The sequence below is a fragment of the Stegastes partitus genome, unplaced genomic scaffold, assembly GCF_000690725.1.
Source record: "Stegastes partitus isolate 25-593 unplaced genomic scaffold, Stegastes_partitus-1.0.2 Scaffold1120, whole genome shotgun sequence".
In the NCBI taxonomy this organism is placed as follows: domain Eukaryota; kingdom Metazoa; phylum Chordata; class Actinopteri; family Pomacentridae; genus Stegastes; species Stegastes partitus.
The window spans coordinates 249,938-264,932 of record NW_007578851.1 but is presented as its reverse complement, the minus strand read 5'-3'; the positions used below and the strand labels follow the sequence as shown (position 1 = coordinate 264,932).

The 14,995-nt window shown below is 46.3% G+C and overlaps 1 protein-coding gene across 3 annotated transcripts in view; it reads left to right on the top strand.

Annotated features, from left to right (window-relative positions):
• ogdha (oxoglutarate dehydrogenase a) overlaps window positions 1-14,995 on the top strand; it is a 33,759-nt gene that overhangs the window by 5,749 nt on the left and 13,015 nt on the right. The window contains exons 3-5 of one of the 3 annotated variants that reach the window (XM_008296320.1): window positions 4,012-4,203; window positions 6,590-6,692; window positions 9,045-9,089. In XM_008296320.1, coding sequence (XP_008294542.1) covers window positions 4,012-4,203; window positions 6,590-6,692; window positions 9,045-9,089 — 340 coding nt within the window. Of the gene's footprint in view, window positions 1-4,011; window positions 4,204-6,197; window positions 6,292-6,589; window positions 6,693-9,044; window positions 9,090-14,995 lie in introns of all 3 variants that reach the window. The other 2 variants (XM_008296321.1, XM_008296322.1) reach the window with 2 other exon arrangements.

The window sequence follows — 14,995 nt, the reverse complement described above, 5'->3', positions numbered from 1 at the left end:
ACGCGACGTGCGTCTGTCAGTAAAACAAACAAAGTTGTCTGTATTGACGGTACCCTCAGCAGTAGAAGAACAGCTGAAGCATATGTTTGGATTTCAATCTGCTCAAACAGGTCTCAGCGGTTCTGTCTGGATCCTTTGACTCCATCAGTCGGACTGTATTTGCTCTGTGCAGCACCTTTGGCCTTTTCATGTTCAACCTGACATGTGAGGCTCTTAGTTGTTGGGTTTTTTTCCAACATATATACCATGACAAGCTTCCTCATTCTTAAGCCTGAACCTACAGTCTAGTTCAGCATCATGTCAGTATCGGTTCATAAAACTGCGAATCCTTCCAGCTGTGCTATTAACAATCTGCAGAAGAAGAAAGTAGAGGAGCACTCAAAAACAAACGTGCAGATGATGTGTTGGAAACCTGAAGGGAGTGACGAAGGAGTTGAAGAAATTAGAAATCATGTTCTCAGAAGTTTGGAATTCTAGTTTTAATTCTAAAGCTGGAGTTTAACTGTTTAGAAAAGGCAGATTTAATGTGTTTCTGAGTGTTTTCATAGCGGGTCCTGAGATGCTGCCAGACAGGTCTGATGTGACCGGTCGATGTGGGAACATGTGAGACTTGATTTACTGAAAAGGGCACCACAAGGAGACTTTGGACACACCCAGGAGGACACATGAGAGCTGCAGCATTTCTGGCTTTACGTGAGTGTTCTGCCAGACTTTAGTAAATGATGCTTCAAAATGCCGCCACGCTGTCGCGACAGCAGCATGACGTGCACTTTACTGGACCTGACGCTGAGTCAGTGATGAGATGTGTGGAGTGAAAGCAGTTTAAATGCAGAGGAGACAACCGGCATCATCTGACTTCTGCTCCGGATGCTGCAGCCAAACCAATCAATTACAGGATTAAAGTGAAGCCGACACAACTGACATAATGAACTTACACAAGCGAGCAGGAAGGACCCACATTCACCGTCTGAGCAGAACTCACGCCAACGAAGCTTCTCTCAGGACGTGTGATTCTGCCGCCGTTCTGACGTCACATCTGGTCGTTACCTTACCAGGTTCAGGTGGACAGTGCTGTTAATCGTTTAGAGACACAGTCTGTTAGATTCCTCCACTACATAAGGTCATCGGATCGTCCAACCCGACATGACAATCAGTTTTTTATTTCCTAAACGAAAATATGTGACTGAAAAATCAACTTATTTTAAGAAAATGTGGAGAAATAATTGTTAAAAAATGCGCTAAAGGTCTGGCAGCAAGGGCAAAACTGTTCAACAGGGACAGTCTGTACCGCAAATACAGCATGTAGCTGTTGTTCATTTATTTATTGTACGTTAATGAAAAGCCAAACATAACTTAGAAATACTGTAATAACTGGCAGGCATGTAGTGGAGGCCGACAGATTCTCATGTCATGAATAACAGAAGCATGCTCTAGACAGCTTGGTATTTATTATTAAAAGTAGAAAGTCATTGCAGAGAAACAGCAGTAAAGTTACCACGAGTGGGAATATCAGGTCAGCTGGGATAGGCTCCGCCCCCCACGACCCTAGTGAGGGTTAAGGTGTAGAGATGATGGATGGACATACAAACAAACAGTGAGGTCATGAATCTCCACATGTGAGGAAGCAGACATGTTCTGCCTGCAGTAGAACTCACAGAATCACTCTGACGTCTTGTCCTGATGATGATTTTTTTCTTGCTGTAGATGGCTGAGGCCCACTGAGCCTTAAAGCCTGGGCAGAGCAAACATTCCTGCACTGAGTCACAGAGGTTTTGTTCTCCTCCGGTCGGCAGTGTGGCTGTAAAACCCGTCTGACTCACTCCTCATGTTTACCAGAACACAGCAGGGGGAGTTTCCCTCAACATGAGTCGAAGCTCACGTTCAGCTTCACATTCTGCAGGTTTTGGTCTGGTTGATCTCCACGACATGTTTACTTCTGGCTGCAGACGGACTGAGATGTTTCATCTCCAGGTGACGATGGAAACACCTCAGCAGGTCAGAGGTCGGGGCTTCACTCTGGACCAGGGTTACGTTCATGTTGCTGTGTCCTGCAGCCATCGGTCATCCTGAGAAAACTCCACCTGACCGGCCCACGCTCAGCTGGTTCTTCATCTGTGGTGCTGATCTGGTGTCAGGTTCTAGCAGAACCCAGATGTGTTCTTCCTCCTAAATGTCATGTGTCTATCTGCTGTTCTGATGAAGTTCTGAGGCTCAGAAATGATGGAAAAAGTCCATTAAAGTGATCAATCTGGACCCTCCTCTGTGGACTTGAAGGACCTGGAGCTCTGGAACATTCACAGTCTGAAGGTAGAACTCTGGTCAGTAGATGAAGGTTCTGCAGATACAGAACCGGATGTTCTGGGGAGACCTTTATGTAGTGTGTCCTGATGTTTGGGTGCACGCTGACTTGGATCCACATGAGAAGTTGTGTTTGCTGTGTGGTGAGGAACACCGTGCTGGAAGCTGCAGAACAAACTGGAACGTGGATGGAAAGTGCTGAGCTCATAATGAGAAGCTGCTGAACAGTGTGTGACTCATGAGTCCAGAATGAGGAGCAGAACCGCAGAGTGGAAACCCAGCGCTGTTCGGTTCTGCTGGGAGTGGGTTCATCTCGTCTGATGTTGGAGGACGTCAGGCTGGTCAGATGAACTTTATTAGTCCTTCACCAGACAAACAAGCAGCTGGGTGGAGTGCAGCAGTCTGCCTGTAGGCACCAAGGTCCGATCACACTGGACTGTTCTGTGGTACCTCTCCAGGCTGTTTCCTCCTGACGACATCCTGCTGGTGTTGGATCTACTCCCAGAAGAACGTCACTGTGGGTGAAAGCATTGGCTGAATGAAGCCTCCTCAGATCAGCTGATCGATCAGGTCAGGTGATTTTATTGATCTGGTTTGTGACGTGAGGAGCTGATGTTTCTGATTGAGGCCTAAGTCCTTCAGCGCAGGTTAAAGGCACAATGTGTTTATCTGTTCAGAAGCTCCACATGGATCAAACTCTCCATGCTGATCGTCACGTTGTACACGCCTGCTGTTTGGAGGCTTCTTCATGTGACGTCACACCGGCACCTGAAACGGTTCTGAGCTTTGTGCTGCTGACAGAGAACCTGTTCTTGTTCTGTAGCTGAACTGTTTCCACCCACCGGATTCCTTTTTGCAGCCAAACCCTCCTTCTCAGTGTTCCTCTGCTGCTGCTGCTCATTCTGCTGTGCACATGTGCAGCCGGCACGTCGTCCACACGTCGTCCACACGTCGTCCACACGTCGTCCACACGTCGTCCACACGTCGTCCACACGTCGTCCACACGTCGTCCACATGTCGTCCACACGTCGTCCACACGCTGCAGGTCCTTTAAGTACAGTTAAAGGACGACTCAGTGTGTCCAAGTGATGTTCTGTCAGATTTATCTTTGGGTCAGTCGTGTACATTTTGGTTTTCTTTCTCTCACTTTGCTGTAGTGCAGCTCTGGACGCACTCAGCTGTAGTAAAATCAGAAGCAGAGGTGATATTTGTAATATTTTAGAGCTTTTATAAACCTAGAAATAGACCATCATGATTCAGTTCATTTTACCAACAGATACGTTCAAAGTCTGAAAGTTTAAACCCAACCACGGTGTTTCTGTTTGTTTTTAATTTTTACAAATGTGTTATGTGGCAAAAAATCCTTCTGAATGTCCATCCTGTATGCTGGTAGAACAAGTACTAAATCAGTGCTGAAGATGTCTCTGATGTGACCACAGAAGCCCGACTGATTCCTGTAGTTTAGCTGCTAATAGCAATTCTGCATTTGCATGATGCACACTCGAGTCGGGTTCATTTACAGAAACAAACCGTCGCCTCTCCATCGACACACTAATCTGTGGATGTTTGTGTTTGTCATGAATACTAGAAAATACCTCGATGTGTCCTGATACTGGTGTCTGGACGGACCTCCTGATGAGACACTCGTGGTCATTTTATCTAGTCGGATATTAAAAATCTCGTCCTCGTGTCTCTTTCCCGTCTGATCCGCAGTCGTGGGACGTGTTTTTCCGGAACGCCAACGCCGGCGCTCCTCCCGGCGCCGCCTACCAGTCTCCTCTGGGTCTGTCGGCGGCGTCCAGCCTCGTCGCCCCTCAGCTCTCCTCTCTGGTCGGAGCTCAGCCCAACGTGGAGAAGCTGGTGGAGGATCATCTGGCCGTCCAGTCGCTCATCAGGGCCTACCAGGTACAGACACACACACAACAACGGACACACAACTACAACACAACCCAGAGTCTAGACACCTGAAGGGTCAGTTCACCAAATATGGACATTTTCTCCTCCACCAGTTTGTCCAGATGTGTCTAAACTCGCAGCCGTCTCTGGATATTTTGCTGCTTCCAGGTCAAGAACAAACTCCTTGATTTGGTGAAGTGACCCTTTAACAGTCAACCTCCAGGTTTAGTTTTGTGTATGAAGTCGTGCACGCTTCAATTTGATTTTAGCAAAAGTCAACAGGTTTAATTAGATTTAAGGTTTCTATTCAGGACATTAGTTACAATCAGAAACCTCACTTTCTTCATTGATTCTTTACATTTAGTATATCAGTGTACTTGTGTAATCTTTTTACATGAACCCTAAACAGGTTAATTACCTTTCAGGATGTGTTTTGTAGCACAAGGAGGTTCTCAGCCTTGGGTTCAGGACCCCACATGGGCTCATGTGATGAGCACATGCTGTTGGATGAGACTTCTTCCATCATTAAGTGACTGATTTGTGTTTGTTAGCTTTAAAAGTCATTCATCTTTTCCTGCAGCGAGGCTGTAAACAGGCTCCTCGTTAACTGAAACTCAAGTTTCTCAGTCACAAATACGTGAAATTAAGAGTTGATCAGAGCTGCTGCTGTTTTCTGATGGATTAAAAAACGTCCTCCAGCTCACTTCTGTCTTTATTAGCATGTGGACATGAAAGGAGATTAAAGATAATTTATCAGAGCAGCAACAAAGCTGATTTTAGTACATAAAAGGGTTTGAAATTTACCTTTTTTATCCCCCCCAAAAAACTGTTTTCTATATGAGTAAATGTCAGCCTTTGTATGGACACAATATATTGATTTTCTGTCATTTAATCGATAATAAGTTGGATTTAGTCAGTCAGATGAGTGAGTTTATTCTCCTGCAGCAGTCCTGTGTTCAGATATGATTCAGATAAATAAATGAAGTGAATTATGCTTTTACACATATTGAATTTCCCTTCTGGGATAAATAAAGTATTTTTCATTCATTTAAAGAAGTGAAGTTCACTAGAATTTATTAAATATAGAAACACTGAACCAGGAGGAAACGGCAGAGAGATGCTCATCAGACATAAAACAGTCACATTAACAGGGAAACAGCAGGTTTCTGTGTTTCTGTTCCACAGACTCATTGTTGTGTTGACGGTTGATGAAGGTCTTCACAGGTCAGGAAGGTTTGAACCAAACAGAAATAAAACATGTATTTCTTATTCTCTATGCTGACAAAACTTCCAGGCTTCTCATTTGGCTAAAAAATAAAGAAGTCAATAAATTCAAGCCTGAGTCGTGTCACAGCGACCGGCTTTCATGAATCCGTTTGTTTTGTGGAGTTAAATGACAGTTTTATCTCGTGTCGGTCTGCTGGGTTTCACATCAACGTGTCGCTAGCTTAGCTCTCCACCTCCACCCAAGAGTCAGAGTTCAGCAGAGTGATGCAGCAGCAGCATTTACTCATCCTGGAATATTCCGTTTAGCAATTTGGACAAAATTATGTAATTTCTGGTCAATTTAAAGTCGTTTTGGATAAATTTTGAGTCACGTTGGTCGAGGTCGTTTCATTTGGAGCTATTTTAAGTCTTCAGCCCTCCTTTAAACTGAAGGGACGTGTGACTGTGATCATAGCAGTCCACGGGAGGATCAGTGTGTATTCTAACACATGCTCAGACAGAACGTATCCTGGATGTCTTTTGCACAGCGGCTTTTTCCCCGTTAAAGTTTATCCTCTCCCCCCTGAACCTCCACAACAGAGGTGGAGGTTAACGTAGAGACACAACGTTGGTAGGAAACGCAGCAGAACGTCCTTCGACTGCCCTCCGTCAGTCCTAGTCCTAGTCCTAGTCCTAGTCCTAGTCCTAGTCCTGTAGACGGCTGACGAGTGCTTGTCGGCCTGCGGACCGGTGAAGACCTGCCTGTGATAACCTGTGTGTGCTGGGTGTATGTTTAGGTGATGGGCCATCACAATGCCCATCTGGACCCTCTGGGGATCAGCTGTGTGAATTTTGATGATGCTCCGGTCAATACCGGCTTCCAGGACGTTGGTGAGAACTTGACGACGAAACAACAAACCGACAGACTGTGGTGTTAATGCTGCTTCTCCCTCCCACCCTCCTCCTCCTCTTCCTCCTCTTCCTCCTCTTCCTCCTCTTCCTCCTCTTCCTCCTCCTCCTCCTCCTCGTTTCTCCTCTGATGTTTTTAACTCTCTAAACCTCCATCCTGCTTCTCATCTGCTGCACCTCACTCTTTCCGTTATTTCGTTGCACCTCCTCTCATCTCCACCCTCCACCCTCCATCTCCTCCTCCTCCTCCTGTCCTGGGTGGGTTCTGTTGTCCCTGTAGATCCGAGGGCACCATGTGGCCCAGTTGGACCCTCTCGGCATCATGGACGCCGATCTGGACTCGTGCGTCCCCACTGACATTATCACGTCCTCCGACAAGCTGGGTGAGGAGCAGAAACCACCTCCTACTCCTGGTCTGATCCAGCTCTCTCTGAACCTCTCCTCAGCCTCTTTGGGGATCTTTCTTGGGTCGGGGATGTTTCTGAACTCTATCTGGAACTGTTTCTTCTTGTGCTGGATAGTTAACCCGACACAGGATAACAGAAACGTTTCCTCTCCAGAAGCTAGTCTGTAGCGTTTGCGTGTTTCTGGAGGATCCTCTGACAGATAGAACATCTGACACCCTGTGAATGAGACGCAGTGAAACTAAAAGCTTCCAATAAGAACACAGACAGCTGCAGTGCTAGTGGGTCAGTCGGTGGTGCTTTGAGTCCAAACACGAGCTCTATGATGAGAAGTAAAGAAACAGTCAGATATCGCTCTGAAGAACGTGGTGGAGAACCCCCGCTGTTAGCTTTGTGCTAGCAGAGCATAGCAGCTCTGGATGCTTCTGTGGCATGAAGGGGAGCTGCTGCGGCTCTCGGACCTGTTCTGGTTGTTGCTTCTGCTTGGTGAGCTCTGAGCTGTGGTCCGGTCGTCTGTCTGGCTGCTCTCGTTGGCTGATGGCTGAGGTTTGTGGACCAGATTGGTTCTGTCTGATAGTGCAGAGCAAAGAGGTGGATGTGGTTTGTTACCATCGTCATCCACTGATTACCACTGAACACGTGAGGAGCTGTAGCTGACGAGGTGAAGAAGTCCAAACGTCTCTCCTAAAAGATGAAAAAGTTAGAAGTCCAAAAACCTCCTAAATCACATTTTTAGCTGAACTTTTTCACCACTAACGTCCAGGAAGTTTGCAGGGAGCTCTAGAAGTTCCTGCAGAAGAAAACGTTCCTTTAACTATTGCTAAACATGTGAGCAAGCAACAGTCAGGATTTATCCAAAAACATTCGGTCAGGGAGGTGAAGGTGAGGAGTCCAGATGTTTGGATCAGAAGCCAGACGGTTTCCAGGGAACTCAGGGTTCCTCTTCCTGTCTGCGTGTCCTTCTGTAAAGATCAGACAGACGGGTCAGTAGAGACGAGAGATTCAGTCATGATGTAGCCGGGTCGGAACACACAAGGTGACGGAGCACAAGTAGGTCATGATGAAAACAATAATTAGAGCATGTCAGGTTTAAAAATGAATGAATCAGCTCATAAACGAGCAGCTGGAAATAAAAGATAAACACATCTCATACCAGGAGGACCAGAATGTTCAGAGCAGGGTTTCTGGTTCTGGTGGGTCCAAGTTTTGCTCATTTAATTCGCATTATTTAACTTTATCAGAACTTCATCGGTATAGCAGATAGGCACGTGACATGGTAGGAGGAAGAACACATCTGGGTTCTGGTAGAACCTGATCCCAGATCAGTTCTACATCCATCCAGGTGTCTCAGTCTGAACACTGGACCTGGTTCTGTTCATGTCCTCTGTAGCATCAGTATTATGGGATGTCTCATAGTGGTACCAGTCTAATGTCCATGACACAGAGTCATAGGAACAATCACTGGGACCCTGGATGTGGTTCTGGTTCTGATCATTCACCAGAGGAAACTTTACAAAGTGCATTCTGGGTAAACTTTCCAGGCTCATATCAGCATGTGTGATGGTGGTTGGTCAGAACTAGTTCTAGACAACGGAAGGACCGTTTTACCTCCAGAACCTACCAGAACCATCTGTAGACAGGATCCACTCTGAGCAACAGAGATTCTCTGATATATTCATTCTAATGTAAACACTGAGATTCTGTTCAGGTGGTATTGCTGTTAAAACTACGATACATCCCATAATATTGTGTCACGTGTCTATCTGCTGCACTGATGAAGTTCTGAGGCTCAGAAATGATGGAAAAAGTCCATTAGCGTGATGAATCTGGACTCTCCTCTGTGGACTTCAGGACCTGGAGCTGTGAATGTGGCCCTGATGATTCTTCTGAGCCGCTCTGTCGGTTCTTCCTGCTACTAACGGCTCTGGGCTTCGTCTGCTGTCTGTCACTGAAGTAAATAAAACCCGGTTTGAGTCTCTGGCGGCTCTGCGTGACTGTCGGTGTTGTAACAACGGATTGTGAGACGTGTCTGAGGCTGGACTCTCTGGTGTGAGTTTGTAGTGAAACAACGTGAGTTTCAGGAGTTAGTCCGACCCCTGCTGCAGTGGTCGGGCGTGGTGTGGCTTCAGCATGGTGTTCAGAGCGTCTCCCTCTCCACCGTCCAGACCTCGCCGCTCAGAACCAAACCAACGAGCCGGCGGTGGAGACGCCGAGACGCCGGCCGGTGTTGTGCTCTGTGTTAGCGTAGACGGTTGTTGTGGTGTCAAGGGGTCGCGGGTCACTAACGGTGTCGGGTGTCTCTTCCCTCTGCTGCCCCCTGCTGGCGACCAGACGTGGCCGTGTTCAAGGAGAGGCTGAGAATCCTCACGGTAGGAGGTACGAGAATCAACGCTGCTGTGTCGGTGCTGTGAGCCAGTAGTTCCTGTTCGTCAGAGTGTTTCCTCTGCAGTAGTGAGCAGATCTACAGGAGCGCCGGATCACGGGTTCTGCTGTCTGCTGGGTCAGGCTCGGTCCAGAAGGCAGCAGCTCTGTCATCCTGAGCTCCTGCAGGATGAGGAGATGTTCATGTGGTCCAACGTCTTCATGTCCGTCCTGTTTCTACAGAAGTTCAGAAGTTTTCTTTGAGCCCAGAAACTCTCAGAGGACACCGACAGTCCTCGGCTTCTCTTCCTGCTGCAAACAAACGTATTTATTGGCAGCAGGATTTCAGAAACTCACGTCTTTACAAATATCAGATTGATTTTCTGAAGTTTTTTTACGTTTTACGCAAGAGCAACCTAAATGACCGCTATAATGTAGACGTAACCAACCAAATTCACCTTTCGCTTCCTAAATTTTTTCCAAAGTTTTCTTTAAAGTCAGTTGACACAGAAACAGAAACACAGCTACTAAAGCCACTGATCCGGTCTGAGTCATTTCATAGTTACTATCTGCTGATACCATTATTTGAGATAAAACACACCGACTGCAGTACCTGGTTGTTCCACCAGGTGGCGCCTCTCCCTGTTTAATCCTGTAGAGACCAAAGGAGGCGTCACTCAGACTACAGTTCATGGTGGCAACAGAGAGCATTGTGGGAGTTTAGCAACACCGGACCATGACAGAGACTCTGAGGAGGTTCATGACCTCCAACCAGAGCTCAGGAGTTACCATGATGATGTTCATGAAGCACATGAGTGACTCCATCTCAGATCAGCGGGGTCCTTCTGCTCAACCATCTCTGGTTTACTTAAAACTTCCAACATAAATAATATTTAAAACGGTAAAAACTACTTGTCGACTCACTTTCAGCAGGTTTCACACATTGAAATCTGAGACTTTGAAACATCTCAGGAACTATTAAAGTTATTTGTCCCATCAGTGATTCAGGAAGAAAACCTACTGGGTCGTCTGGGAATGTTTAACAAAATGTTATCCGTTAAAGTGTTTGATATGTCTTTATAAAGTCTATGTGATGTATGAAACAAATCATCCAAACCAGAGACAGTCAGGCAGAAAATGTTCTTAAATTTGATCAGTTTGAGATAGAATGACCCGTATTTAACACCCTCAAATGTCCAGCGCGCTCGACTTGTGCTACAACTGAATCGATTATTAACTAATAGTGCTGCGTCCAAACTAAAGCCAAACCCAGGAGTTTTCAAACCGACACCAGGTCAGCAGCATTTCCACAAGTCTCCGTTTAGTCGTCCAGGAGCTCTGTGGACAGTAAACACGGCTGAGCTTCTGGGCGTGGATGTAGATCTGTGCAGACGACACCAGAAGCAACGCAAACCTCAGAAAACCATGAAAGAAGAAACTATTTCTGTCGGTCTAACATCAGCGTTCGTCCTGTCTTTGCTCCTGTGGAAACTGGGCGGTCGTCTGAGGCTCCAGCTTGAACCACAGTGAAGTCTCCCCATAAGAGCTCAGCACACAGAAAACACTCAGAGGAAACCAAATGAGCTTCATTCTCCGAGTGTCTCCTGTGTTTCTGCTCGCTGTAGCTAGCTCTGTTAGCTCTGTTAGCTGGTAGCTGCTGCTGGACAGCTGGTAGAGACCCTGGTAGACCAGTTAAATCCTCACTGCGAGTCTTTAAGGGGACATCAGAAGATTATTTTTAAATGTGATCACAGGTTGGTTCAACGGGTTCAGCAGGTCTGGAAGCGCCTCTCTTTTTATTTCCTAAACGTTAAGTTGCTTCTGAGCTGCAGTGAGTTCTTTATATTAATATGTCTGTGCTTTCAAAAGGGCAGAGAATCATCACCTGGTGCTACACTCATCCTGCTGTTTGTTAGTAGATTAGACATCAAAACGAGCATTTATCGAGAGTCATTCTGACGTTAAATCACAGGTTCAGGATCTTCTGAGACGTGTCATAAAACAGATCTGCTGGTTCCGTATGTACGTGGGAACGGGCCTCGCTGGAGCGCTTCCTGCTTTCCACCCCGACTCTGAAGCTTTTCCCTCACAACACAAACACCGTCTCATAAATTAGAGATTATACAGATTCCAAACCTCAGCCGAGGCTCGTAAGAAACTAAATCAAGTCTCAAGAAGTTTGACTTTGTGCCGCAAGTTCCAGATAATTACTCACAATATTACAGAACCAATCCAATGTGGAGCTAAATAACAGAACACAGGGTGTGTTCAGGTCTGCTATGTGAGGGACCAGATGTTCATGTCAGTAACCCACCAGATGTCAGCCTGCATATGTTGGACAATTAGCAGGATTAGTTTGACTGATGTGGACAATACCAGGGTAGTTCTGGGGAATACTGAGGATTCAAAATGCATTTCTGTGGTATGGATCAAGCTTCAGTGGCCCTTCAGAGTCAGGAGAGCTCAGTGTTGTTGGTGTGAAGGTGGAGATGTTTAATGCCATTGACCTGCTTCGACGTCTCAGTAACGAGCACAAAAGCAAATTACACACTGGATTGTGGATTTGCCCGTTAAACACAAACCACATTCAGTCTTCTGAGTCAAGAGGAGGCAGCAGCAGATCTGGAGGACGACAAGAGACTAAATCTCAGAAGGTTTACGCCAAATTATTTTCAAAAATAGTCAAAACACTAATTAGCTTCAATGTAAAGGCCGATTAGCTGCTGCCGTCGTCCTCCTGACTCCTGGACGGAGTCCTGCAGGGAACTAGCTTTTGCACTAAAGAAACTGTAAATACAAACCACGTAGACTTGCTTCAGAATCAGTATGAAGAGGAGGAATAGCTACCGCAAGAAAAAAACCCTAAATCTGCCCTTTAATGTCAGACTGGGCTTTAGAAATCTGCACATTTTGTGGTCTGATTTTACTGCATCTGTAAAGCTGCAACATCCAACTGCAGGTTTTATAACGATGAGCAGCTAGAGCTACTGATCCTCTGATTCTTGGTCCTTGATTAAAGCACGCAGCAGTTAAAACGGTACCTGGTGCATTTTTAAGAACTTTATTTAGGCAGGAACAGGTTGTGGACAGAAAGACTGAAAAGTAAAGGAGGTGGACAAACAATCACATTCCACACTGTGACGATGCATTTAAAGATAAGTTCTCATGTCCCTGCTCTGAGTTTGATCTGCTTCACAGGCTGAACTGTTCTGAACCTCCCGCTGATGTTCTCTACAACGAATCCTCCTGAGGCTCCGGTTCAGAGGTAAACTACAGCAAACACTGCTACGTGGTGCAACGAGAACATTCTGAGACCGTTCCTGTGAAAGAGGAAACAGCGTCCCTGATTTGGGCTTGCTTTCCCTCCCTGTGTGAAGTGATGCTCTGCTCTCAGAGCTCCTGCAACACTTCACTGGAGTCCTGTTCTGTCAGCATATAGAGGTCCACCTGTGATAAGCTGAATCTCCTAGATGGAGACCCTCATCTCGGGTTTTCACTTTGAGGAAGAAGAAGGCAGAGGGAGATAAATCTGTGGAGTAGTGGAGAGTTACGATTGTGTTGTTGTGACCAGAAAACACTGTAAATCCAGTGTTCTATGAAGAGTACATGAGGGTTTCCGTGATCTTAATCTGACTCACTAGATTCACACTGCAGGTGGAGGTCTGCCATCGTACTATCTGTCACCGTTCTCTAAATCCAACCTCCAAGCAGCAGCCTACGAACTTGAAATGTAAAGTTTTAATCAGTAACTCGGACCATGCAGTGATGCAGGTCTGCTTGTTTTCTTGCTGAATTATCCCGTTTGATCACAGTTCTCGCCTCACTACATGCAAATGTTCCACCAGAACAACTCCCCCATCACTAGTTTGCAGGGACGCTGGGCTGAGCACCGCCCAAGATGATTGTGATTGGTTTAAACAAATGGACATGACATTAATGGAATGATAATTAGGTGCAGCATTAATGATTAACCATTAATCGATTAATTGCCATAAACAAGTTAACTGATGGCAGAAGAAGAAGGTCGTGATGTCAGTAAAGGTATCGTAGACCCGCTGTAGTACCTGGTTGTTCCACCAGGTGGCGCTTCTCACTGTTTAAACTCGTGTGTTTCTGTCCTGACGCTCTCTCTCAGGTCTTGGAGATTGGGAGAGTCTGTGTTTGGCATAAATGACAAAACAATCACAGAAGAAGCAAAAGGACTCTAAATTACCCAAGAGAGATGCAAAATGACCCAAAATGGAGACACACACGATTACAAAGAGACAAACACCCATAAGATCGACACTTAATATAATTATACACACGGAAACAAACACAAAGCAACTTAAGCCTACTAAATAGAGACTCTAAATCTTTATAGAGACACAAAACCAACAAGAAACACCTGAAATTGATTATAGGGAGACAAGACGACGACTAAGAGAAACTTGCAGTTTGGGTTTTGGGTCGCAGACAAACGTCTCCAAATGCACGACTATGATGCGCTCCATGCACCACGAACAGTCCCAGAACTTGTCGATCGCACCTCGTGTTGGGTTTGCTGGTTCGTTTTCAGCCTCGGCGATAAAAAGATGAACAAAACCAGGAAATGTTCAGCCGGTGGGGTTTAGCGCCGTCAGCCTGTGTTAGCTCCTGATGCTGCTGTCTGTACTTGTTCCTCTCTGTGGTTTTCTGTCTCTTTTCTCCCCTTTTGTCCTTCAGTGTGTTGTTAAAGTGAGGAGATCTGAGCAGCACTAACCCGGCAGAGCAGGAGGATGCTGCTCCTCTTTACTCCATGAATCTGCTGCTGCTGCTGCTGTTAGGTGGAGCTCAGTCTGCAGCTGCTTCTGTCTCTGTGTTGAACAGAAGGCTTGATGTCTGGGAATAAGAGGACAGGACAACACTCTACATTTAGCTTATACCACACAAAGTCGAGAGCAGGAAGTAAACACTACACTTACAGGTGTGAGAGTCGCCACAAGCTGTAATGTTCACAACAGAGTTTCATCATCTTTCAAACTCACAAAGGAAGACACACTACATGATGACAACGAGGCACAAGCTGATGACAGAGAGACACAACATGACTGTAAAGAAATGCCAAACAACCACAGAAACAAACAGAACCGTCACAGAGACACAAAACGACCACAAGGAGGCAGCAGTGAGTGTGTTTCACTGAGTGTGTACATGTCGACTGTGTTTCAGAGTCAGACCAACACTTTATTGCGCGCTGCAGTCGGAGCGGTAAAGTTTGACGCTGTGCAGACTCTGATTGGCTGAGTTTTCTGAGCTGTGTGGGCTCTCTGATTGGCTGAGTTTTCTGAGCTGTGCGGGCTCTCTGATTGGCTGAGTTTTCTGAGCTGTGCGGGCTCTCTGATTGGCTGAGTTTTCTGAGCTGTGCGGGCTCTCTGATTGGCTGAGTCAGCCCACCTGCAGGTTGTGTGTTTTCAGGCAGCGTCTGTGTTGTTTGAAGGGTTTTGGTTTGCTGTCTTGTGTATTCTGAGTCTGTGTTTCGGCCGAGGCGGCAGAAGGCTGCTCCTCCTCTCTCGTCTGTCCTCCCTCCTCCATGACCTCCTCCCCTAACGCCCCATAATCAGGTTGAAGTTTGAAATAACGCCGCCATGCCGCCATGTTCAGTCATCGCTGCTGCTCATCGCTACTCTCTGTGGTGAAGTGGAGCTTTCTGTGTCTGTTTGGTTCAGGTTTGAAACAAGCCAACGTGATCTCGGCTTGTTGACACTTCACCTTCATCCACACACAGATCATCCTGTCACCACAGGACCAGTCTCATTCAGTGGCAGCGGTACAGACAACAGACAGGTTTCACTGTTTAAACGCACTCCTTGATTCATGTCACTGTTTCCAGATGCAGGATGGTAGCTCCACAGAGGCTGTCAAAGACATGAAAACCATACCAACCATAGAGGACGCAAAAC